Source organism: Telmatherina bonti (assembly GCF_933228915.1).
Source record: "Telmatherina bonti genome assembly, chromosome: 10".
Lineage (NCBI taxonomy): Eukaryota > Metazoa > Chordata > Actinopteri > Atheriniformes > Telmatherinidae > Telmatherina > Telmatherina bonti.
In genome coordinates, this window is record NC_136628.1 from 27,613,458 (window position 1) to 27,640,998 (window position 27,541).

Genomic DNA, 27,541 nt, shown 5'->3' on the forward strand with positions numbered 1-27,541 from the left:
GGCTCATGATATAGCGTCCTTATACATTGAATTGAATCATCCTTGAATCCAAAGCGTGCCAACACTTCATATAAATACACCCAGCTCACACTGTCAAATGCTTTTTCTTGATCCAAACTAACTATTACTGTACTAATACCTGTATGTTTAGCATTATCAATAACATGAAGTACTCTCCTTATGTTATCTTGTGTTTGGCGCCCCCTAATGAAACCAGTCTGATCGACCTCAATTAAATCTGGCCAAAATGTCTCAAATCTTTTACATATAATTGAGGTATATATTTTATAGTCCACATTTAGAAGGGATATAGGTCTATAATTTTTACATTCTTCTTTATCTCTTCCTTCTTTGGGTAATAATGTGATAATTGACTCCCTCCATGACGGAGGGGCCATTCCTTGTTTTAGGGTCCAGTTAAAACATGACAAAAGTAAGGGTTTGAGCTCCTCCTTAAAAACTTTATAGAATTCAGACTGAAATCCATCACTGCCTGGGGATTTATTTGATTTTTGTTTACTGATTGCCGCTTCAAGTTCTTTATCTGTGATCTGCGACATAATTAGTTTATTTTGAGCTTCCCCAATAGAAGGTAGGTCAAGTGAATTGAGAAATTGTCTGATTATGTCCCTATTTGCAGCTGAAGGTTGAGAGTACAATTTTGTATAGTATTTTTCAAACTCTTTCTCTATTCGGTCTGGTTTGCAGTACAACTGGTTACTGACTGCATCTCTAATTTTTTTAATAGTCACTGATTCTTGTTGTTTATGCAGTCGCCTTGCCAAAATTTTAGTTGCTTTGGGTCCTGCTTCATAATAATTTTGTTTTAGGAATCTTGCTTTTTTCTCAATTTCTCCTCGAAGAATTTCGTCAATTTTCTGTCTAGTTTCAACCATTTGTTTTAATATTGACTCATTTCCAGTTTGTTTGTGTTCTTCCTCCAGGCATTTAAGTTTTTCAATTGAATTTTTATACACAGCCATCCTGGCGCGTTTTTGTGCAGTTGTGTGAGCTATTAATTTACCTCTCAAAACAGCCTTCAATGCATCCCAGAGGATAGCAGGATTCACATCTCCTGTATCATTTTCTTCGACATACCTTTTAATTTCGTCTTTAATTTGTTTAATGTTGTCTTCTCTATTTAATATACTCAAGTTAAGTCTCCATGCAGTGTTCAATTTCCTAGCGTCCAGGTTAATTTTAAGACTAATCATGTTGTGGTCCGAAACATCTGAAACATCAATCTTACATTCTGTAACATTATGAATTTCTTCAATATTAATTAGGAAATAATCAATTCTAGAATAGACAGCATGAGGGACAGAATAATGCGTGTAGTCCTTCCCTTGAGGGTAAAGCTCTCTCCATATATCTACCAATCCAACTTCATTTATTAGTGTATTCATTAATCTAGTTATACGTTTATTGCCATTTTTGGTGCTAGTTGTATCCATGTTCTGGTTCAGCACAACGTTGAAATCTCCTCCACAAATCAAGAGGCCCTCAGATTCCTGAGTAACTATGTTAAACACCTCTTTATAAAAATTCTTCTTACTCTGAGGGGGAGCATATATGTTAACCAAGGTAACAAGTTTGTTTTCCAGTTTTCCTTTAATTAACACATATCTGCCCTCATTATCTGTCACCTCTTTATAACATTCGAATTGGACCATATTTGCTATAACAATTGCTACTCCCCTTTTTGGACTTTCTCTGTAAGAACTATAGTATGTGTTTCTATAACCTAATTTTTTCAATTTTTCGTGTTCTTGTGAAGATAAGTGGGTCTCTTGCAAAAAAGTTACCTGGGCTTTTTCTTTTTTCAACTTAGTCATAACCTTACTTCTTTTAACTGGATTATTTAGCCCATTTACATTTAGTGACACAAACTTTATATTATTATACGGCATAAAGGCGATTTAAGTATGTATTTAAATCTCCCAGACAAGATAAGAACCGGGCCTGAACATATGGCCAACTATATTGCAACAGAGTAGTAAAATAAAACATAAAGCAAAAACGAAAACCTGACTTCCAGTCTGGGGCAAGTCCTTGGCACCCCGAGTCCCCGTTGGCAGGCTGAGGAGTTTTTCTCTTCGTAGAGGGCTCCTCTCTGAAGGTGAGACACGCAGTTTCACACATTCAAGAGTCCAACGTTGCCCGATAGCATACTTTATGATACAGAAGAAGTCCGTTGCTTACATCAAAAGTTCTCCGTACTTTTCCTGACCTTCTTTACAACAAAATGTCAAATAAAGGTAGCTTTCGTCTTCCACGTCTTGGTTGGCATACTCCTTTTCATTCGTCCCGTTAATCCTAAGTGCTTTGTCGTGCCGTTGTCTGGAATAGACTCTCCAGCTCCCTGTTCATCTCCGCCGGGTTAGAGTTTGGCAGCGGCACCGAGAATCCTCTCCGCCTCATCTCCAAGGCAGCCTCCCTTGCGCTGCCATATGTACGCACACCCGAGTCCCAATGAATGCGTATTTTATCCAACGGTGTTTGAAACCGGACATCTTTCTCCTTTAGAGCACGCTTAATGGTTACATATTCCCTGCGCTTCTGCACCACTTCTGTAGCATAGTCATGGTCAAAAAATAAGCGCCGATCATCATACATTACTTTGCCTGCCCATGCCTTTTTCAGTATACTCTCTTTAGTAACGTAATCCTGAAAGCTTATTATTATTGATCTCGATGGAGCATTTGGACCCGGTTTTTGTGTTAATGCTCTATGGGCTCGCTGGATGTGCAAGCTCATGTCTGCAGGAAGCGAAAGTGCCGTCTTTAGCATCTTGTCCACAAACTGTAGCACCGAGTCACCCTCCTTTCCCTCAGGAATCCCGTACAAGCGGATATTGTTCCTCCTAGATCTCCCTTCCAGATCCGTCAGCTTTCCTTGTACAACTTTGTGGTTTTCCATAACTTTGAGGAGGGCATCCTTCATGGCTATGGTCAATATTTCTGTCTCAGTTATCCGTGCTTCAGCCTCCGTTAGCTTGTTTTCGAGTGTGTTGATTTTTTCAGAGTTTGCAGATATCGTTTGATAGATTTCCTTCTTTATTTCTTTCAACTCAGCTCTCAAGTCTTCTTTGATTTCCTGCTTAATTTTTTGAAGGTCTTCTTTGTTTTCATTGCGGAATTCACGCAATTCCGTTTGGATAGCTTGTAGCACCACGCTAACATTTTCCTCGTGGTGTTGCGCTTCTTCCATTTTCTTCCCTTCTTGTCGTTTTTTACGCTTTGATTGACTTCTAGTCTTTGTACCCCCTATCATTCCAATATAGCTTGTAAAATAGTCCCGTTTTGTCTTGAATTTGGGGGGTTTTTATGCAATCACTATCGGAGCCTCTGGCTAAACGTCCATGTTGGTTGCACGCTAACCCGGAAGTCTCCCACCCGGAACCATCCATCCTGATTCACCAGTTGTCAAAATCTGCTCCGTATACTTATTGCGTGATGTTAAGTGTTTTGGCCTAAAATGGTCTCAATAACTGGTCAAGGTACTGCCTTGACTACATGCTTTTTTTTTTTTTTTTTGTCTTAGTCCCTAAAATTCTTTATGTTTCTCCTAAATTATGCACACTTTGCATATACATATATACAGGCGGCATAACTACTCCAAAACCAGTAATACTTCATCCATATCATTCACATTATCCTCAAAGAAGAGACATTAAACTGAAGTCTAACTGGCAGTCGGCTGAACCTCTAAATCCAAAGTGACAGCACATGATAAAGCCTAGATTGGTGTTGTCACTCTTTAATGCTGTGTTAGTGACATGGACAGGCAATGACTTCTTTTTAAGAAATATGTGAGAGCAAGTACAGTGATAAACATGAATCACACTTACAGTATCTGACACAATATTTAAACCACCTGCCTATTGTAAAAGTTCCTCATGCAAACAACATTTGGGGATTGCTTTGTCTAGAAGAATGTATAGTTCACATCAGTCATAACATCCAAGCTTTTACAGCAAGAACATGACATTCAGACAAGACAATCAATTTGTTAAATCTGATGATGGTTTTAATGATATAATCAAAAGCAAGAACAAACATATCTATGCTTTTCTTTCCTGACATTTTTGGAATAAATATGTGAGCTAATGTGATTTCTTTTCTATATTAGACTGATCTGTAGGGGGTGCTTACCGAGGTATAAAGATATCCTTCGCTATTCATGGCGAGGTACAGCCCTGTTTTTGTTCCTTGAATTGCCACAATCCGCAGTCCCACGGGAATTAAGTTGAACTGCGCTAAATAAGGGAATAAAGTAGGGGAGAAAAGAGAGCATGACAAAGAGAGGGAGAAGTAAGAAAAAAAAGTCAGATGATTGTCAAGTTAAACTGCAGTATGTTGTAGCAACACATTTTGCTTTACTGTTGCAGGCTGAATGGCTTCAGTGTCACCGGTGTGGCTCACATTAGCCCAAATGCTACGACCTCTTAGAGTTCATGTTTGTGGAAACACTACACCATGTCACCTTCAGTGTGCTTTGCTCTAAATGTGGGTAATAACTGAGATGTTCTGTCATTTCGGCTGCAGGTTACAGCAAGAACAGTAAATTTGGACGAATGCAATATTTAGGTTGATTAAACTGTTGTTATCTGAATTAAAAACATTAGAAATGCTTTGCTAGCAGCACAAGTAATGATACTGATTTGGATATAGAGACAGGCTCGTCTAAAAAATACTTTGTCTTTGCAAAAGGTCAAGTTGGATTTATATCATCTCAGCAGTGGCAGTGCCACTGTCTGTGCTGATTTAGTAAATAACTTTTACATGAGTTGCAGATTCAATTAGAGTCAGATTTTGTGATTTAATCATTGTTGTAATCGTGAGGAAACACTAAAGTTTGACAGCCAGTTGGGCATGATGGTCCTTCCTACTCAAACATAAAAATAACAGTGCAAATTAAGACAAATTTGACAGGTGAGCTGATGAAATCCTAACTTTTTCCTGAATTTGTCAGCCTCAGGCCCTCTAACTCAGACTACCATGACTCTGTTTAGTTCCATGCACAAGATGCAACATTATCTCCCAGAATTGGACATTTGATTCCACATGACAGTGTGAATAGTTCAGTTCATTATTTATATGCTGGTGAACAGTGCAGATGTCACCCACTTTTGATTTTTGTCCATTCAATATCTGTGCTCAATCTGTTCAAAGTGAACAAACAGGGTCAAATAAAGAATAATGCAGGTGAAAAATCAAGTCAAACACACTCACAAAATGAGCTGCTTTCATCCTTTGTACTACCAACGCTGCCATCAGGTTGCATCTGCAGGTAGAATCCATGCTGGCTGTACAGCCGGGTAACGATGCCTTTCAGCTGGGGCTCTGCATGAGGGGGTAGGGGGGTGGGGGATCAGGCAGAAAACCAACATGATCTTAGACATTTGCTGATGCAAAAGGAGTTGTGTAATCTGAATTATACAATTTGAAAAGGGCATATGTTTAATTTATTAGTGAAGAGCATAGACGGTATTGTGGAGACACAGGTGGGGGGTTTGAACAATTTAATGATAAAAAAAACAAAACAAAACTTAAATTAAAGCAGATTTAATTATCTAAGCACAGCATACATTATATTGCATGATGTAGACTGGAGAAATGCCAGAGGATTCCAGATGCTGCACACCAGATACTAAGTTATGCAGACTTTTGAATGTTTATGATCTTTGGCTCACTGGGTGGTTCTGCATATGGAAATGACTGCATGCTCTCAGCAGAACATCTTAAAAAGCCGCTGTCAGATAACTTATGTCAGTGCATCAAAAAAAGATCCAGTCTGAAACTTTTCTGTGGCATGTACCAAGACGCACATCCTAAAGCAAGATGCAGAAATGTCCTCACCTTTCCTGACCCCGAGCTAATTTAAGACTGAACTGAACGAAACTGGCCCACATAGCAAAGGAAAAATTTTGGAGCAACATCTGTTGCCACCTAGACTCCTCTGTCACATAAAGCCTTGTTCTTTTCAACAATACCATTCCCAAACCCCCTGTGTGCATGTACTACAGCAGCATGGCTTGACAGTATTAAAACATTTGGGCCATTTAACCAACTTGTTTTGAGTCTTGTTTTGAGGCAGCAAATAGACTGTCCCATGAGCATATTTCTACTCTGAATATCAATTTTATAATCCATACAAGATTTATTGGTGAGTTTGTTTGTTAGAAATAGTGAAACTGCACAATGTACAGGATGTGTTTACTCAAATCCCAGGAGAATAAGAGAAAAATGTGTATTATAGAATTTAATTTCTGTCTACCAATAGAAAACAGTGCCGCTTATCCGGGGTCGGGTCGCGGGGGCAGCAGCCTAAGCAGGGAAGCCCAGACTTCCCTCTCCCCAGCCACATTTGCCAAGGCCGTTCCCAGGCCAGCCGAGAGATATAATCCCTCCAGCGTGTCCTGGGTCTTCCCCGGGGTCTCCTCCCAGAGGGACATGCCTGGAACACCTCACCAGGGAGGCGTCCAGGAGGCATCCTAACAAGATGCCCGAGCCACCTCAACTGGTTCCTCTCGATGCGGAGGAGCAGCGGCTCTACTCTGAGCCCCTCCCGGATGACCGAGCTCCTCACCCTATCTCTAAGGGAGAGCCCGGCCACCCTGCGGAGGAAACTCATTTCAGCCGCCTGTATACGTGATTTCATTCTTTAGGTCACGACCCACAGCTCATGACCATAGGGTAGGAACGTAGATCGACTGGTAAATCGAGAGCTTCGCCTTCTGGCTCAGCTAATTCTTCACCACGACAGACTGGCGCAGAGTCCGCATTACTGCAGACGCCGCACCGATCCGTCTGTCGATCTCGCGCTCCATCCTTCCCTCACTCATGAACAAGACCCCGAGATATTTAAACTCCTCCACTTGAGGCAGGACCTAATTCCTGACCCGGAGAGGGCAAACCACCCTATTCCAGCTGAGGACCATGGTCTCAGATTTGGAGTTGGATTTAGAAGACAGCGTCACTGTATAAATCCCTATGTCATTAGTACACAAGTATACTTTAGTTGGATTTATTACCTTCCCTGACTTTTCATGCAAGAAAATAATGTGGGGGTAAAACACTTTTGATACTTTCAAAGACACTTACATGTTATTTTTAACAGAGGGGGTTTGTTTTGATGGTGGTTTGATGTTGGTTTGTTGCACGTTCCCTTTCAGAGCCATGTCTATGAGGCGTATAAAGAGAAGTCTCTGTAACATCAGTTAGTCATCTAAATAATTTGCATACAAATTAAGGTGAAAACTGGTGTTTTTTTTTTTACTCAGGATTTAACAATATAATGTGTAATGAGCACACATAATATCAAGATGACCAGTTTTACTGTGAAAAGTATTATCTGATAAAAAGCTATCTAAATAGGTGATTTATAAAAGATTAAAAGATTCCAGTCAGCACAGAGAGGCCAGAAATGTAGCAGTAATTTATTCATGTGTGGGTTGGAGGGTTTCCATCCTTTAACATGGGGAATGCCTTTGTGCATTTCCAAGAAAATAAAAATGACAGTGGAAGATACGCTTGGCTTAAAAATAGAAGCACTAGGCTCAACAATATTTTTTCTTCTTTAACAATAAAATTGTATATTATCAGCTTTTGTGATTTATTTCAGTCTTGCTTCACACACAAGCACACACATGAAACAGCCGCATATACTTATTTTCCTAAATTTACTTAGAGAAAAAAAAAGTAACGTACCTGTGAACTTTTTCAAGATCATTTAGGTTCATTTTTGTCTTTAACATTACTGTAATAAACTGTGAAGTCATCTATTCATCTAGACCTATAAATACTCCACACATTTCTATTAATGATTGTACAGACATTTAATGATGTATATTTTTGTGAAAGGAAACAAATATGTAAAACTTTTTGCTGGAGAGGGTTAAGGTTAATAAACTAGTTCATCAAAGGATGTGCAAGCTGTCGTTTCAGTCTGACACATTTAATGCAAAGAATATGTAACAGATCAGACACTTAGTCCAAGTGTAGACTTAAAATGTCAAATGCGTCTACTTACACTGTTTGCATAAATGATAGGAGTTCCTGTTCGTGCAGTACTTAAGCTTTTGGATGCAGGCTCTTACAGACAGTGAGTTAAAGTTTCCACATGTTATTATGGTGTCTTTGTAGCTTCACTGTCTTGACCAAATCAGGTCACTTCTGGTTATGTAGACAGATGACGGTGTCCAAATGCAATACTCTGGGTTTGTTGTGCATAAACCAAAAACTCAAATCAGTGAATTTCTTTTGACTTTCTAAGAATAAAATGCATTTACATGCATGGTGGGTGTTGGAAGAGAGGGTGGAGAGACGGAGAAAATCCCTGCAGATTATCATTTGGTCATGTAACAGAACAACATAATCTGTTAAGCAAGATAAGCAAGCATCCAAGTCCCTTGATAGAGTTCAAACTGCATGCAAGTGTCATTTAGTCCAGTCAGTGATTTGACCAGACTGTTTCACTGTCGCTCAAATAAGGAAGATGAAACACTGATGTAGAAGCTTAGAATGGATCCTCTGGAAAACTGTGGGCCATCTCCACTAAACTCCTTCCATACTCTCACACACACTCCCCAGGGAATGACCTACGGTACTGCGCAATCTGCCTGTCTTCCTTGGGCCAGCACAGAGAGCCAGAGAGTGGCAGGGAAGACAAGGATGAGATCTGCAGCACTTTCTCTCAGAGGAAATGTGCCAGGGTTGAAACATCAGTGAAACTGTGACCTACTCCCATTTTTACATGCATGCATCTGCAGCACTTGCCATCAGTTCTCCTTCAAAGGTGCTTGTCAAAACAGTTCAGCGGGTCTATTCTCACACTGTCTATTTCTCTCTTTCCCTTTTCTAATTCCATTTCCTTTGAGTTAGGCTGGCTATTATTCCACCTAATGACACGATATATCGTCCAATCAGAGCATGGGGGCCATTCATTACTTGTGTCCACAAATCCAAAAAGAGAGAGATGAGAGAGTAGGACAGAAAGGGAAATTGGAGGATCAGGGAGGAGAGGAGTGAGTAAAGGGACAGCAGGGACACAGACAGACTGAGATGACAGTGTCATTTCATTAAGAGGGATGGCTGCTTGCTTTCACTGTTGAATTACATTTAGTAAAGGTGAAAATTCAATATACAGTTTGTGCAATGTGGCTGCAATCAAAATTCCAGTGCTCGACCATAAGGAGCACTAAAGTAGTGTGTCAATTAACAGGATGTGACTCCTGATCTCAAACAAAGTTACCTCTGATCCAACAAAACAAAAGCTCACTTCCAGCAAAAACTTTACATATGTTCATTATTTTGCCCTTTAAGTCAATGTACATGTGTGAGGAAAAGAGACATTCAATTATTAATGAGAGAAAAATACAGCAGATTAAGCAATAAAAAATATATATCAATATTCGCTGACCACAGCTTTGAACTGATGAGCAGGTTTTAGAATTTCACAAGCAAAGAGGTTTTTCTTAGCGAGATGCTGGATTATTGGCCAGAAGTAAAACGGGTAAGAAGTCAAAGTGCAGTCTAAGATCAGTTTTTACATTTAGTTACCAACTGAGAAAAGAGTGTAGCTCCTGGCTAACCTTGATAAAACAAGAAAAACACAACACAGCATGAATTTATTTAAATAATAATTCCATAATAAGTTTGCCAGTCCATTGCAGTTCAATTTAAGTCTAAATAAATTGATTTAAAAAAAAAAAAGAAGAATGATTATATAGTCATTAAAAGTACATAAATAAATAAATAAATAAATAAATCTGATTAAATGAGGGCTGCACGGTGGCGCAGTGGTTAGCACTGTGGCCTCACAGCAAGAAGGTCACTGGTTCGATCCATGGCTGGTTTGGTCAGTGGCCTTTCTGTGTGGAGTTTGCATGTTCTCCCCGTGTATGTGTGGGTTCTCTCCGGGTACTCCGGCTTCCTCCCACCATCCAAAGACATGCATGATAGGTTAATTGGTTACTCTAAATTGCCCCTAGGAGTGAGTGTGAGCGTGAGTGTGGTTGTTCGTCTCTCTGTGTGGCCCTGCGATGGACTGGCGAGCTGTCCAGGGTGTACCCTGCCTGTCGCCCAGGGCCGGCTGGGATGGGCTCCAGCTTCCCCGCGACCCTGAATTGGAATAAGCGGTTTGGAAAATGAATGAATGATTAAATGAAAGGAAATAAATATAAAATAGAATAACTACATGATATTAAAATAAACAAAGGTCTAAAGTTTCCTGATGCAAATTTGCAATACTGGACATGAGCCCACAGGCTTTACAGTGTTACAGTCTCTCCTGCATAGATATTCACAAAACATCTAACCTGTGGTTTTTTCATTGTTGTAATTTTGTTTGTATCTTTACATGTCCACATACAGCTCTTATTATTTTGCAGTTATGCTGTGTATTAAATACACACTGTAAAGGAGCCAGTGTGCTTTTTTTATTTTTAATGTATTTATTTCTTTATTTTAGCACTGTGTTGTTAGGCAAGATGTCCTGTCATTCTAATGTGCACAATATTCTTATGTGGTTTGTTGCAGCAGGAATAGAAGAAATAATAAGTGAATGAAATATAAAAAAAGAATGGAAAAAGGTAACCATACAAAATGTAGAAACAACAAAATATATTTATAAAGAAATTTCTTTAATATAAATAGATTAAAACTTACTAATATGGGAATAAACTACGCAAATAAGAACTGTAAAAACAAACATATTGCTTTTATTAAAAATAAAAAGATTTTATTGCATGTTGATATGTATGTTTGCATTCATGCAGCTTATTGTATTGTGCAATCCTTTGCTTTGACACACACACACACACACAAACACACACACTAACACACGCATGCAAAGTCTGAATCATTTTAAGTCTTTAGCATGGCTCTGATGGTTATGGCAGTGCCATTGCCCCATTACATTGTCATAATCACCCAGTTGTAAGAAATCTTGGTGTGATCTTTGATTTTTCCTTTAAATTTGACAGCCACATTTACTCAATACTTAGTTTTAATGTAATGCTTTTTCCTTTTTACTTCTCATTTAGAGAATTTTTATCCTTGATATGTTGGTGTTGATCAGTCATCACGTCATTTCCAGCAAGCTGTACACAACGCAGCAGCCTGCCTTTTGACTGGAAAGAAGCAGCATGATCACACCACACCTGCACTGCTTCTCTACACTGGCTGACAGTCCATTACATGATCCAATTTAAAAATTTATTACTGTTTTAAAGACTTTTCCTTTCTGAACTTTTATAGTCTCAAACTCTATCCAGAGCACTGAATTCTGAATCAGGTATTCTTGGACAAGCCTACATGCAGGCAAAAGTAGAAAAGTAGAGGCTGCAGAGCTTTACAGCCGTGGCTCCTAATTTATGAAACAGCCAACATTTTCATCAATTTCTCCAGCATGAGAAAACTAAAGTAAAAAAAACAAGTCAACCAAGTGTGAGAATAAAGGCAAAATTTAAGCCATTAACTTGTATTTCAGTCTCCATCTCAACCACACTGCTCAGGAAGTTTTTTTTTGCTAGATTAATGTTTCTGTATTGATTTGGTTGATAGAGTACATCTCTATCTACATATTGGGATTAACTGAAATGCATTAAGCTGCTAAACTCCAGTTCGTTTATGTAATGTCACTTTTGTCTGGAAGCACAATAGGAACACTACAACTGGACTAAAAAACTGGAACAAGATTTGAGTAAGCATAACCCAGAACTGGTAAGTATAGTGCATAATGGTTTGAAATTAACTGTAGAAACCAAGGTAGCTTTTTTATTTAATTATTTGTGTTTTAATGTTTTAATTCCAATTTGGTCATATGAGGATATTTAGCTGTATTTCTGTGATTTCGAGGTTTTTCATAATTTTGTTTCAGTGGTTAGGACTGCGGCCTCACAGCAAGAAGGTCGCTGGTTCGATGCTTGGCTGGGGCGAGGTTTGAGCAGTGACCTTTCTGTGTGGAGTTTGCATGTTCTCCCCGTGAATGCGTAGGTCCTCTCTGGGTACTCCGGCTTCCTCCCGATCACTGTGAGCATGAGTGGTTGTTTGTCTCTGTGTGGCCCTGCGATGGACTGGCGAGCTGTCCAGGTTGTACCCTGCCTTTCGCCCAAAGACTGCTGGGATAGGCTCCAGCTTCCGCGCGACCCTTCATTGGATTGAGCAGCTAGGATAATGCATGAACGTTTCAAACAGCCTCCTTTTTCGTCTTCTTATTTTTATTATTAATATTATTATTTGCCAGATTAGATTAGGGCAAGTTACTATTTGTGATCACTTAGTTTCCATTCATTTTATTAACGAAACTAAATGTTTAAACAAAAAAACAGAGATCTTGTTCCATAACGGAAGATGACTTTGAGGTTAAAATGTCTATTTTGCAAGTTTTTCAATGAGCACGCTTTATTGATTGAATGATTCACAATTCAGAACAGCCTATAGATCTCACCAGTAATCACAGAGGCTGAGAGTTACACATGCATTTGTTATGTTAGGATTGGACTACTGAAATTATGTTTTATTGGGCGTTACCAAAATTGCTTTGAAAAGCCTCCTACAGCGAGGGTTCTGAGGACTTTTTATTTTAGTATCAGCAGGAGAAATCATATTTCTCCAACTTTAGCTTATCCTAATTGTCTCCCTGCTAAATCCTGAACAGATTATAAAATGATACACCTACAAAGCTCCTCATGATCAGACTTCAATGTAGCTTAAAGATTTCTTTCCATATTTTCTTTCTTTCCATATTTTCACTGTACTCATGGTTTTTTTGGACTTAAAGTAGAAAAGGAGGCAGAGACTTCAGTTGTTAGGCCCCTTTTTCTGGTGTGGATATTGCAGACATCTTCTGAAGCTTCCAGTATGGCTGGATGTTGGGTGTTGGGTTGGGTGGCCCTTCATCACCCCTTGCATATATGATACCACAGGTTTAGAATGCCGAGGAATGATGCACTGAACTACTACCTATACTTTTCTGTGTTTATCCTTTACTTTTCATATATGAATACAACTGTTGTCATTATTGTAACAATGCTTCTCTTTCCCAGCAAGTATCCCTAGCTTAGGTGGTCTTTATTGAGCCCTCTGTCCTGTAGGCCACCTTTACCAGGTCAGGATTTCTTTCCTGTTAAAAAGGAACTTTCCCTTTTTACTGTTAGCAGCCAACCCATGGTAAGGATGAAAGACATATACAATCCATTGGTTACCTTAGCTTGTCAATTATTTTACAATGAGGCTTTTATGTACATAATAATTATGAACTGGACTAATGTGGATGACATATTTCTTTAATTAAGTCATAAATTGATGCAAGGAATTTGACTGTATCTTTAAAAGTGCCTTAAGATTGATTAATTGTGAACTGGCACCGTATGAAAAAAGCTCATTTGAAATGAGTTAAAAATGGTGTAAAACCCTTAAAAAATTCAATGGCTGGCGTCCAAGCCAAAGTAGAGAGTGTAGACATTATTAGGCGAGTCTACGTTTTCCCCATTATAAGCCCTAGAGGAGCACACTGACAGATAGTGACGCACTGTGACAGCAGTCTACCTCTGGTTGGATTAGCGAGGCACACAAAGTTGTTTACATGAGCAAAAATCGTGCGTTTGCATCATGAAGACATGCACACAGCCTCTGCTGCATCGCAGGCGGAACCGGAGAAAACGATAACTGACTCAAAGGTCATGTGTGGTGATCTTGGTATGTTAGGGAATGCTTGTATTCAAATAACAAAGCTTTATGAAGATATTTAATATTGAAGCAGAGTATATAGAGTGTATTGCAGTGGGGACAAACATCCAAGTAAAATTTAGGGGTACTCATTTTCTTGGGTAGTTCTGTTTCAAAAACTCAAAACTCACTAAATACATAGAGATGGAAAGTGTACAATGTGCAGTATCATATTTATCTCATGTCTCCGATACCAGTGTGTTACTAGTAGTTAAACTTTTCAAGCAAATTCCATTTTGCAACCAAAGTTGTTTGCTTAAACATGTTTTTGAAACATGGATACACCTGCGAAAACAAACCAATTAAATCTTTCCCAATCACAATTATCACCATTTGTTTCTTCAGTACATTGGGGGCTGCAGTATAATCAGAACCACTGCAGGAACTATATCACTCCCTCCCAGAGGACAAGAAGCTACAACAGCCTGAAGAAATATCATTAAGATATATTTTACATAATGTGTTGGAACATAATTCCTTATGATCATGACTTTCTGAAATAATTAGTTTTTTTTTATAAGATTTTTTTTTAATAAGATTAAGAGAGTTGTCGGTTGTTTTACAGGGAGTTTAAGTTGATTAAAGCAGTTTGTTTTAATCTGCGAGTTGTTGCTGCTAGTATAGGTACCTTTTAATATTAACTTAAGAAAGTTGTTTCAAACTGAATGCTACTTTATGATTTTCCCATTTCAATTAAAAGCCATAAATAAAATGTGTGCCCAGCATTAAATGCTTGTCAATGCTGCAGCATTGATGCTTTCAATGGGGATGAATGCATTCCTATCGAAAGCAAGCCTTTTTGTCCTCAAAGCTTAAATGTGGAGCCGCCACAGATCTGACCTGATGTTCCACAAGCTCGACTGTAAACACCTTGAAAATTTGTCATGTTCCTGAATAATTCTTGATGTGAAAGTTGATCTGACTGATACAGTGTTCCGGATGATTGTAAGAGTCAACACATATCACAACAATTCAAAGTCTCATTGGGAGACCTCTCACCTGTCAGGATCGAAGTGTGTCATCACATGATAAAGGTAATCCTTCTAACTTGCTTTAAACCAAGCTGTGCCAGATAAATCCACGTCCGCTTCCCATGATTCTGACTGAATATGGCAGAAACACAGCGAACAGCTTTCACTTCCTTGGGTATATCCCCTCGAGAGGAGACGTGTGTGACTACATTCATCACTCCTGGGACACGTGTGGGCTTGAGTGACTGAAAACATTTGCTGATCCGGGTCAGTGGGGTGTGGGTCAAAGAGAGCTCCCTGTCTGTTTATGTACATTCACACACAGTTGTTGTCAGCGCACCCAACAACATGTTGACTCATCAGCAGGCTTGTGTCCAAGTGACCTCTTCACACATGAGGGAAAATATGATTTGCAGCCAACAAGCAGTGAAGCAAGTGTGTAGAAAGAGCAGCGTCTGGTATGTGGCTTTTAAACGACACTGCATCTAGACTTGACTGCAAACACTTTTTTTTATATGACATTGAAAATTCCCAAGACAAATGCATGCACTAAAATGTAAGTGCAACACTTGACTTCCTCAGCTTGTGTTTTTTGTTTAATTGTCAAGCTTTGTAAATTAATATTGGTGCACTAAATATATGGATTTTCCAAAATAAAACACAGCTATGCAATGTTAAGTTTTGTAAGAGCAAGAGTACCGGTAATAAGAGTATTTTGTCTTTTTGAACTGAGCTTTCCTTTCCGCCCAGAAGAAACCTCTATAGGATTTACACAGGGATGCCCCTCATCACTTTATATTTGGTGCTTATGATCATTTTGGAAATCACCATGGGGAGAATGGCGCCTAGCCCTATGGTACAACCGTTCACACAGCAATTACGTGTGTCTCTGTGCAAATGAGGTCAGTGCACATAAGAACCTAAGGTAATCACTTCATGCCTCATGGCTGCCATCAAGGACACTTAAACCCTTCACTGCAATGTAATTGCTCTGAAAAATAAGCAGCGGTTGGGTTTTATTGCTAATCAGCATCGTGTATGTCTCAGTGTTGGTTATCATTACACTAATGTATTTATCTGCCTTTGAACACAGCGCGTAGATGGCTGGTGTCCCTGTAGCCCAGCTCTTGATAAAGTTGGAGGTAATTATGGGGGGCCTGCATGACCGAGCAGCCAAGGGCATGTCGTCTTCTTATTCTGCTTTGACCAAACAAGAGGGGTTTTCCTCAGCTTGTATTGTTAGAATATATTGCTGCCTTTACCTCTTCATCAAAGGCTCTTTCAGTTTCAGTTTCTCCCTCTGTGTGCATATGCATATATGCATGCTGAATGTTTGCACACACACACATATATATATATATATATTTTTTTATATATATATATATATATATATATATATATATATATATATATATATATATATATATATATATATATATATATATATATATATATATATATATATATATATGTATATATATATACATATATTGTCAGGGGTCTGATTCTGTGTCATATGAAAGAAAAATGTGGTTCCTCCCTTTTTTTTTCCCTTTTCTAAACTGGGCCATGAGCTCTACAGTGCTGCTAGTAATTATCAACCTTATGGAAAGATAAAGGGGGATAGGAGCAAGGGAGAAATTACACTAGCTGACATCTCAGAGGAATGTTTGTCCAGAAATAAAAGAGAGAAGGACAGCAAGACTAAAGGGCAATGACAGAGTGATATAAAGACGCACAGCGTGACAAGTCTGAAGGAGGCAGAAAAATTATGTTGCAGAGGAGGAAGAAGAAGGATTGCAGGATGGGGTGAGGTTACGGATAAAACAGGAGCGGAGGAGGTGCTTCGCATCACTTGGAGCTTCAACAATGACCTAATTTGAATTCAAGGCTTCATAAATCATTTAATATGACAATGGCAGCAGTTCACATAAGTGAGGTGGAGTTATTGCAGCTTATTAATGGTGCTGACAAGAGCATGTCAAACACGAGCAGTAGCAAATAGGACTCTCACTGCTTCACTGACACACATTCAATAATCACATATGTGCTTCATTAGCATTATGACAGGAACATATCAGTGACAGTTAGCAGCATACTCAGCTCAGGGGAATGAGAGGGGTCCCAGGGCTTCTTTGTATCATCGGTAACATTATAGCATGAAATTTAATTTCTTCTCTTTAAATGTCACTTTTGGCTTCACATGAACTACATGAACACAAAAGTGCAAGAGCGTGACCGCCAAGTCTCGTATTTCACCTTTCCTTTCCTCCCACGGACCCTCCAGCAAGGACACAAATAGCCACTTTAATATATGCAGTGCAAACAAAAGAAAGCATCCTCTGCACCCCCGTAGGGTTCAGACCTCTGTCAGAAAGTGTCACGATCACGCCTGTAAACTCAGCACAGTGACAGACAAGAAAAGATTCAGAGTTTCAACTTGCATTGATTTACTTGCTGATGTGCTTCGATATAGTCTTTACCCAGTGTGATTTTCACACAGAGTGAGTGTGAGTGCAGATGCTCTAAGGGCTGCTTTTCACTAGAGGAGGATATCCATAGATTTCAAGCCAAACATTTTCTAAGCTTAAGTTTTGTTGATACGGTATAAATAAATTCTCCTGTTTGGGCTGAAATGTGTAGATATAAATATCCACAAAGAAGTAGGCTTTTAAAAAGAACATACAAGCTTAGATTTTTATTATTTATGTATTTTTTGGGAGAGGAAAACAGACTTTTTCCTTTGCAGGAAATGTATGACTTTCTGAAAATTAAGATTTAATCACTGTTCCCTTGCCCCTGTTCACACTTTAAGTGTGTTTCTGCCTTTGTTTAAGGGCCCACACACATTTAATTAGAATTGACTTTAAATCTAAAACAGTAGTGGTCTTTTCTCTTCGGTCATAAACATTTGTAAAATGAAGTACAGTTCCCCTCGGTTCGAAGCTAGAATATTAAGTATGTGTTAGTCTCTGAAAATCAGTGTTAATGTTAATATGTCAGTATGAAATGAGCATTTATCAAACTTGCAAGACATTTTTAAACAAACAATAATGTAAACAAGACAAACAAAGGTTCAGTGGTTGATTGATGTTATAATCCTGGAACGGTCTCTGGACTACCTCTAAATTATTATGAGATTAATTTATGATACCTCCCTGAGTGATGAGTAGAAACAGGTGTTTCTTTAAAATCATTCCTATTTGAATGCAATTTAAATGACAAAACATCTGCTTTTATGGACATACTCACACGAAATGATCATATTTTATTTAAGTGCATTTGAACACTCTGCTTCTGCACTTTTGTTTTTCATTTTGGGTTTTATTAACATTTTAAGACCTGACACTTCTGTTATTTTAATTATGTTTTGATATGTACACCTTATAAATTAAATTACACTCTTAACCCAAAGTAGTAGACTTTACTAGAAAATTGCGTGGAAACCCGTTGCCTTAAACCATTCTAGTTTTTACACAATGATGAAACTAAATACATTTAATTGTGTCAACTAAAGAACATCAGTACAACTTTGTAAACACATTTAAAAGTCTTTACTACAATTGATTAGTTCACATAAATTTCTTCCTAGTTGTAATAAATTATTACAATAAGCTAAAATTACATAACAATATATATATAAAATAACCAATATAACATTATTTAAAGCTACTTATAATCTTTTGTTAACATAAATAATAGCATTTCATCTAATGTAATTATCCTTTTTTTATCTTCAAATTGTATTGAATACAACATGAACTTGCATGGAAGAGAAGAAAAACAATGTTTTAATGTTCCACTATTTTATTTTAATCAGCATCCTTGAGAAACACTGAACACAAAATAGGATACAATCTTATAAATGTTCAACTTAAAAAAAAGTACATTTGAACTGTGTTAAAAGAAGCTACAGTCTCTGTTTTGGTAAGTGTAATCAACTGAAGCAATAACTTACTGTATTGATTGATAAAACCTACGCTGCAACATATGTGAAAAGTTATGTTGCTCTAAAAGAGAACTACGGGTTTTTAAAATCTTAAAGTAGTATAAAGCACATCTTCCAAGTAGTATGGTAGATGTGGATTCATGATGGCACTAATGCGCGCACATGGTTGAATTTACAGCTTCAGCTGATTACATTTACCATCAACACTGACTGTACATTTAGAAGTGCTGAATGTTTCTGTAGCAAACTGACATCAACTGGATATTACAATGCAGTCTTGAGTATAAATTTTTTCATCTTGTCATGTTGAACACAAGTGGCTGGACAGTCATGTCTCTCAAAACATAGTAAAATGAACATTATTAACTTTAGTAAAAACTGGAAGTTGTTGCAGAGCTGCTGCATTACTTTGTGCAGGTGAACCTGATAAAGTGGCCAAATCCAATGCACTTGACTGTTCATTAACAACACAAAGCAACATTTCTTTTTAGTGCAAGCTTGTTTTTCAATGTTTTTAACTTTGGTTTTAGTTCACTGGCCCAGCTCAAGAAGTAAGTTGAATGAACTGGAATGTGCACTTCATAGATCTGGGGTAGTTGAGATGCATTGCGTATGCAAGTCCAAAAAGAATGCACATAGGTTTTGGCAGGTTTTGAATGTTGTCCATCACAACTTGTTCCTCGATGATTTTCATTGAGGCTGGAATAAGATGCAAGGAGGATGCAGGCACGGCACCTTCAGGTTTAACGAGGAGGATCCCAATGTCGATGTTGTGGAATGAGTCATCAACATCAGTCCTTAATAAATTAGAAGAGCACAATAGAGACAGTTCTCATTAAATTTCCATCAAGAATTGATCAAAATAATAAAAAGGAACATCTACCCAGCATCATCATGCGCTTTTGGTACATGGAACAATACCTTATTCTTTTAATTATTTCAAACTATGCTTTTCTTTGGTTTTCTTCAAATCAAGGAACTGTAATCGGGGTTCCAGTTTCCCACTTGTACCTAATAAAATATAGTATGAGACACAAATTAAGATTAAAGGAATAGTTTAGATTTTTTTTCCAAAGTGGTGCAAGAGGTGTTTTAAGCTGGTCAGCATATCAACTACAGTCGATGGTCATCAGCCTTTCACCAGTTTGGAGAAGCAGCAAGGGGATGCAGGAAGGTGAGCAATATACTTTTGTGGATATGGTTAGGGGGACTTGCATTTACAGACACCTAGATAAATCTGTATCAGCTTCAGCAGACACATTTAGAATTTTTTTAGTACCTTACATTGCTGTCTGATCTTTCAGACTAATAAATGAAGTTTTATCAATCTTCACACCGACCGAATGACACTGGCAAAATGAGTCATTTTAGTTTACAGAACACAAACGTGTCCTCTGTCTGTTAGTTTATGCTGTTGTGTGATTTCCTCCAATCAAAATCAGTCAAATCATACTAATAATCACACAATGAAAATTGATAAAGGCAGCAATAGAAGAGCTCTTGTGTTCTACAAGGTAAGATTACTGATTTTGCTTATGGAGTTATGTATTTATATTTTTTTTCAAATTTTATGTCAGATGTCAGACTGACAATAGGTAAAGCAGTGACTATATTTACAATGTATTTGCTGATATGGATTTTTTTAGTGGCTAAAATAATGTTGCTAAACCACTGTCCACAGTAGTACATTGCTTAGTTTCCAACACTGGTACCCATGCTTCACCAAACTGGAGCCATGTTGAATGCCACTTACTGTAATTAATGTACTGATCTTGGATATGTAGCTCATACAACACCTCTGCAGAGAACTATAACTATTCTTTTAACTACTATTACCACACCAAGAACATCTATGATGAGAACTGTCAGGCTTAAAGATGCTCATGAATTTTTAAAGAGAGAAAGCCTTTAAAAAAAAGTTCAAACAGTACAAGTCCAAAGTTTGGATGCATTTTCCCATTAGATTCTAAATGAAAGTGTGTTCTAATTTTTGACTGTACTGTATATGAAAATAAATTTGACAAATAAATTCAATCACTTTCAATGATCCATATGTCTGTATATTTAAAAAAAAATTAAGGCACTGATTTCTCCCCAAAAACTCACAAATGTTCAGGAATTCCAAAACTTTTTGTTAAACTGTAAACAGAGAAAATGGTAGCAAGCTAACGCCAAGCTAATGTTACCAAAGCATTCATTTAACATTCGCCCTCACCACTCCACTCGTATTCTTTGCTGCCAGAACCCCCAAATTTACCAAAGTAAGGTTAACGGTCGGCTCACACGTGTAACTCGACTATCTTTTAGGTAGAAACATGTCTACAACTATAGAAAGTAATGGTGTTTACACTTACCGGTCCACAAGGTTTCACGCCATGAACATAGGAGTTGGTTGCAACCGGTTGAAACTGTTGGTATACCTTGCCGCAGGGCTGAATTTGAATAGGCCCCACCCCTTCGTTGCAAAATCATGACTTCCTAAGTTATCTCTGCTTAACAAGATTAATATACTCTATGTTTTAGCAAAATAGTACATTCAACTAATTTGATTTAGTAATGATACACTATTTTTAAAAAACATGAAAGACTAATTAATGATAACTAAAAATAATAATTACAATTATTATCTGGGTTAAGAGTGTAGGTATATTTTTTCCACAAGAATATATAAAGCTTAAAACAGAAATGATAGCGTTTAACCAGAAGTCTCAACCTGATAAGCCTCAACCATCAATTCCTGCCTTTTTATTCAGCTTTAAGCAGCTGCACAGAGATTGCTGGACCAACAGCTGCCAGTGTATACTCTGGTGTGTCCCATACGTTATCAGTCTCATTCCAGAGGGGTCTTCTTTTATAAATCTAAATGTCATCTCGTAGGAATGTAAAAGAAAATCTGTCCGCACAACTTTTCCCTTGTTGTCTTTTACGGCTCAGTTCTTGCAGGTATTTCAGCTTTTACAGTTGAGAACCTGTTGGTTTGAAGGGTCTTAAATTCCTATAAAGAGCAGCACAAAACAAAAAAAACCCCTTTCTTATTATTTTGATCTTTTTTTTTTAACCATGACAATTTGGACACAATCATCTGTCCACAATTAGAATTGACTGGTCATAAAAGATAACACATTTAACCACTTGTTTACAAGCATGTGAGTTTGTAAACAGACAATATACATACTTTTGCTTGATTTTCTCAGTAGCTCCTTAATGCACATACAGTTCTGCTTCTTGCTGCATTACTACTGCCCTCCTGCAGTGTGTCTCCTAAAGCCCACCCTTCACATTTCCCTCTCCTTGTCCTCTCATCATCACCACTATGGGTGTCCTCCATCCCCACTGTCTTACTCTTGTTAGAGGTAAATTCAATCTACCTTTGTCAGCTTTAATCAAAGCAGCCAGAGATTCAATTTAGCAGGTATGAGCAGGAGGTTAAGGTGGGATCGTCAGGAGGACAAGAAACAAAAGGATGTTCTTTGTGTACACATCCTCACCCACCCATCTCATTTTGAATAAGACTTAAGGCTTTTGTCGGCCGGCTTTGTGCAGCTGAACATGTTTTCACTAGACAACTCCTAATCTCAAACTCCAGTTACATTATCCCATCCTGTCCTCAGACTTTATTTTAGTCTCCCAGTCTGTAAATGCAAACTTAGATAATCCCTCAAAATGAAAATGAATACATGACAAAATGTTTTTGTCTTTGTTGGATTTTACCGAGAAAAAAAAAAAAAAAAAAAAACTGGGAAAAGATTAAACCAGCCATGTTTCATTGTGGTTTTAATCTGATGAGTACATCTTGGACAAAATTTAGAGGATGAACCAAATCATCCACTTCTAAACACCAACAGCTGTACTTGCATCTTCATCAACAACATTTGGCCCCAGATTTTTTATTTTTAGATCCCCTTGGTGAAGTAAGAGCTGTTCAAAGCTGGAAATCCAAAGACCTTTGTAGGATGAGTTCAACAGCAATCAGCCACTAATCTTTTGTTTGTCTGGTCTTGTTTTAAAACTTCTGCAAATTTGATGAATACTAGTCATGTACAGTGAGTCAGCTTTAATTAAATATTGAGTCTGAACAAAAGTTTGATTTGAAATCCTCCAATTTTAGAGGAATTGTCTAAAATAAAAAGCAAATAGGATTACACATGTGAGCAGAGATTTGACGTCAGCAGAAAATCCTTTTGCCTGTTTGGTTGCTACTTAAATATAGAGGTTTTGTACACAGTCAGACTGAGAGGCAGCCCTCTGATTTATTCCGCACGTACAGCACTCTCAACACATTTATGTACTTTCCAGGACTTACGGCTTTTTGATTCTGAAATACTCCATCCATTTCAAACGGAAATTGATAGGAAAATATGTTTTCAGGACACGTAACCTTACCTTACCCCCCATATAAACCAAGGTCTCCAATGTCAAAACACTTTTTCCTTGAGCAGCACCTCTGTATGTGAAGTGTACATAATCAGAATGTAATAGTATTTGGCATAATAGGTTAGTAACATATACATGAGCAGCACATATGTTGTGTTTTCACATAATTGTTGAAAATTTGGGCTAAACTAAAACGTGGAAAGCTTGTATCCAAGTATGTTTCTTAAGAAACTGAAGATGGTTTGGAGAAGAAACTGTTCAGGAGTTTTAGATCTAGGTGTCCAGTTTGTAATAATGTTAGAAAATGCAGAGACACATTTTGGCAAATCCTTCAGCCAAACAGTAACTTTTAAATTATCTTGCTTTCATTATTTTCATTCATGATTTAATTATGATTTTTGCTATGTGTTGCTGCTTCGTATACCTTCCTTACGCCATCTGTAAAGCTTTTAAAGTTTTATGTAAAGCACAATGAATTGTCTTGTGCATGGGGTCCACTATACAAATGAACTTGCTTTGCCTTGACTTCAACAAAGAACTCAAATGATTAGCGTGAGTAGCCCATTGGACACAAAGTCCTTAAAGGTAATTAAGCTTTTCATCACACCATAGTAGCCTTGAATGTGGACACATTAGTATGTATTCACATTCACGATGCCACAGATGATACCCCACAGGCGAGATGGGATGGGATAGGATAGAATAGGATGGGATGGGACAGGATGGGACGGGACGGGACGGGACGGGACGGGACAGGACAGGACAGGACAGGACAGGACAGGACAGGATGCAATATGGCACAACATACATTACCAGTTAAAAGTGTGAACACAGCTTCTCATTCAAAATAAATAGGTAGATGAATCCAAGTTTTTACTGGATAAGGCATGTCCTTGAGGACATTTGTTTTGGACTCAAGTTCTGCCACATTTGCTGCCTTCTCAAAGAATCATTAAAGACCTTGGCCTATGTGTAGAAAAAAGTCAATTATTTGTGCTTTTTGTTTTTCATAGATTTCAGACATTTGAGGCAGGATGTGGAGGGGAGTTGGAGTGTAAAAATTTCACTTCAGAACTCCTACAATCTCCTCTTGTTTAATATCTTTGCAGCAGAATATATGTTGTTTTTTGTTTGCATTATGTTTGTTGGTGAATTAGTTGGCCTGGTACATTAAAATGGTTTGAAAGAAAACACAAAATATGTGAGAAAATGGTTGAAAATAAACATACTAGTGCAACAAGTGGTTTTAAATGTTTAAAAACAAATGGAAAAACACAGGAACTACTACATGACATAAAAGAATAATTCATTTTAACAACCCTCATGGTGACTTATTTTGTTCTACAGGGTACACTTCTAGTTAGCCAACAACAATTCTACTGGTCTTTTTAGATCATTGGTAAGAGTGTTCACATATTTATATATGGTATATATTTGTTCTATAAATTAAGGTTTCCATTTTTGAAGAAAGCTCTGATAAAGCATAATAAATCTATTTTCTTTAAGGCGCTTGTGCAAAACTGCAGAGAAAGTGAACGGGTCCTAAATTGATTTAGGAAAAGTTTGAATAAGCAATTTGAAGCCTATCCCTGATATATCAGGATGAATAATCATGCACCATTTCTCTGCAGTTTTGCACAAACACCAATATACTCTGGCATCTATACTGTGTCCTCTCCCCCTTCCCTCTCCTGTTGTTCAGTGTCTGAGAGAGTGGATAACTATAATAACTAAACAAGAGTGGGGAGTGAAACAAAAAAAATAACTAAACAAATTTGCCGTAACGAATTTGAGACAGAGATAAAGCAAAACTTGAGATAATTTTGAAATTCTGGCCAGACACATACTTTATCTCTTAAATAGTAGACATGTCCAGGTAAAATAGTTTGTCTGACAAATGAACTGTACTTATAAAGCACTTTTCGAGTCGTATCTTAACCAGCAATTATACTCTAAACGTCACATTCACCGATCCACATACTCATACATGCACTTCCACTGTTACATTCTAAGTGCTTTTTTCATATTTCACACATATTTATACCCCAACAGACACATCAGGAGGCAACTTGGGGTTCAATGTCTTGTCCAAGGACACTTCATGCCGTCAGGGAAAGCCTATAATCGATCCACAGTGGTTGGTAGCCGACTGCTCTTTCTCCTGAGCTTCAGCCACCCCATGTTGCCTCAGTCGCGCTATATTATGAATCTCTCTTGGCTAAGTCATACTTGTATCTATCAGCTCCAGCTTTTATTGGCTCATTTGTGTGTGCTGCTCTGTAGGACTGCAAAATTAAACACAGAGTTGGAAGAAGTTTGAAGTTGTCAAGCAGTTTTCTAAAAAATTGTGATCAACTATAGTCTGTAGGATAGTTGGAAGCAATCGCTTCCTATCATACTTTGCAGGTTTATCCCAGTGAACCAGCAAACATCTACATACAACTACCTATTCATTTTGAATGCGATGCTGTGTTCACACTTTTTATTGGAACTGTGGTGCACCATACAGTCCACCACACAGTACCACTATCTATCTATCTGTCACTAGGTCATCCAAGTGATAGATAGTAGAGAAGCGATAACAGTTGCTGAATAAAAGGCCAGCTCTAATAATACATGTATTTTCCCACTGACGGTAGCCAGACTGTGACTGGAAATGAAAACAGTCAACATGCACAAAGAGGCAAATTAAAAAGCCTGCACATATGCATTATTTCAAAGTAAACAGGCTTTTCCGCAAGCTGTTGCACTCTCACCCACCTTCCTTTTCATTTTCACCAGTATCTCTCTCTACTTTTCTTCCTTTAATTTTAATTACCGTTTTAGCTGCCTCCATTCTGTCCTTGACACCCACTTCAACCTTTTGCTATAGCCGTCTCTGACATCAGTAACATCTTTACTTTTTCTCTTTAGGCTTGTGTTTATCTCCGCAGATAACTGCCTTCATCTCTTTCTCCCCATCTCTCTCTCTCTCTCTCTCTCTCTGACCCCTGTCACAGTCAGTAAAGTTCTGATGAGAAGCTACATAACACTGCATTGTCTGATCAGGTGTTGTTGAGTAAGCGGGTTTGCTGCCCTGATCTCCTGGGGGTCAGGTTAATGCTATCCTCTGCTGGATCTCTCCTTGTAACCCAGCCAGCCAAGGCCTACATTTGCTCCAACTGTCAACAAGACCCTCTGATACTTACTTCTACAACATACTCTTACCCCCCCCCACACCATGCCAAGCAGCTCCAAGATGTCTGAGTTTGCATTATAGTTTTAAACTGTAGTTTCTAATGACTTAACTAATAGTGTTTCTGATTTTTCTTTCTTTTTGTTCTTACGCTTATGTCTTTGAAAAGCAACAATTTCCCACTTTCCTTCTACCAAAATTAATGTAACTTTAAAAAGATTTTTTTTAAATTTAATTTTCTTTAATATTTATTTGTTTCTTCTCTGTACCTTTTTGTATTTCTTTACCCCTTCAGTTCTATGTTTAGACCATGTGTTCATTTGATTTAACTAAAAGCAAGATACCGAAGGTGATACACAGGGGCACCCAGTTCAATATCCTTCCCTTTTCAAGTCAGATTCAACCTTGAACAAACTAAGAGGTGGATTATTGATTAATCACTATACGTTAATGAGCTGAATTGATCTAAAAAGAAGGCAGCAGCTGAGATCACTGAAGTGAAAGGGCCACCACTTCAAAGGGTCTCTTCCTTAATAAAGGGATTTTGCAGGACTCCTCAAGGAGGGCGATAAGGAGGACAGAGGAAAGTAAAGTCAGAATATCTTAGTTTGATTCTGCAGCACATCTGTATGCAGCAGAGTTTTGTCCCTGTAAATCGTTTTAGATGCCTGTTAATTTAGCAAGTAAAAAATACAGTTTCTCTGTCCTGAAATGATGCTAATATGACAGGCGATACTTTCCTTAAAAATGCAGGTAGTGAAAAATCTCATTTTTAAAGGTTTTGCTCCAGAGAGGAAGTATTAACATATTTGCTGGCATAAAGGAATTAACTTGCACAGATGTCAAATAGTTATACATATTACACAGGACATGTGCTTGTGTTGCATAACATGGAAGCATAATCTCTAATCTCTGAGGTTTTTATAATCCACTGAACTTTTTAAAGTTCACATATAAAATACATTTTAAATAAGTAAATGTGTCTGAACCTTTGACTAATACAGTATGCCCGAAAGTTTAATTTTTTTTAAAAATCTTTTTATGTAAAGAAAAAAATCAATTGATACAAATGAATTCCCATTAAATCGGTTATGTGTCCAAATTTTTGTCTGATGACTAATCGGTTCGAATTGTCACTGAAGTTCATAAAGACTCCCTGTCGTCTTTCATAAATGAAAAGTAATTATAGTGTCATCAGATAACACTGAGGTTAACAATAGTCAGGTAACGTAAAGATCAAGTCCACACACTTAACATGGCTAAACTTACATCTGGCATCATCTCCAACAGTGAAAGTTACAAGCAGCAGAAAGTCTTGGAACATTTTCCAACTTGACTT

At 37.9% G+C, this 27,541-nt stretch overlaps 1 protein-coding gene across 1 annotated transcript in view; it reads right to left on the reverse strand.

Moving 5' to 3' along the window:
• Nucleotides 1–27,541, reverse strand: part of fgf11b (fibroblast growth factor 11b) — a gene marked incomplete at both ends in the record, with an annotated part of 42,346 nt that overhangs the window by 10,441 nt on the left and 4,364 nt on the right. Inside the window, 2 exons of the mRNA XM_079248305.1 lie at nt 4,155–4,258; nt 5,235–5,345. Of these exons, the coding sequence (XP_079104431.1) occupies nt 4,155–4,258; nt 5,235–5,345 (215 nt within the window). The remainder of the gene's footprint in view (nt 1–4,154; nt 4,259–5,234; nt 5,346–27,541) is intronic.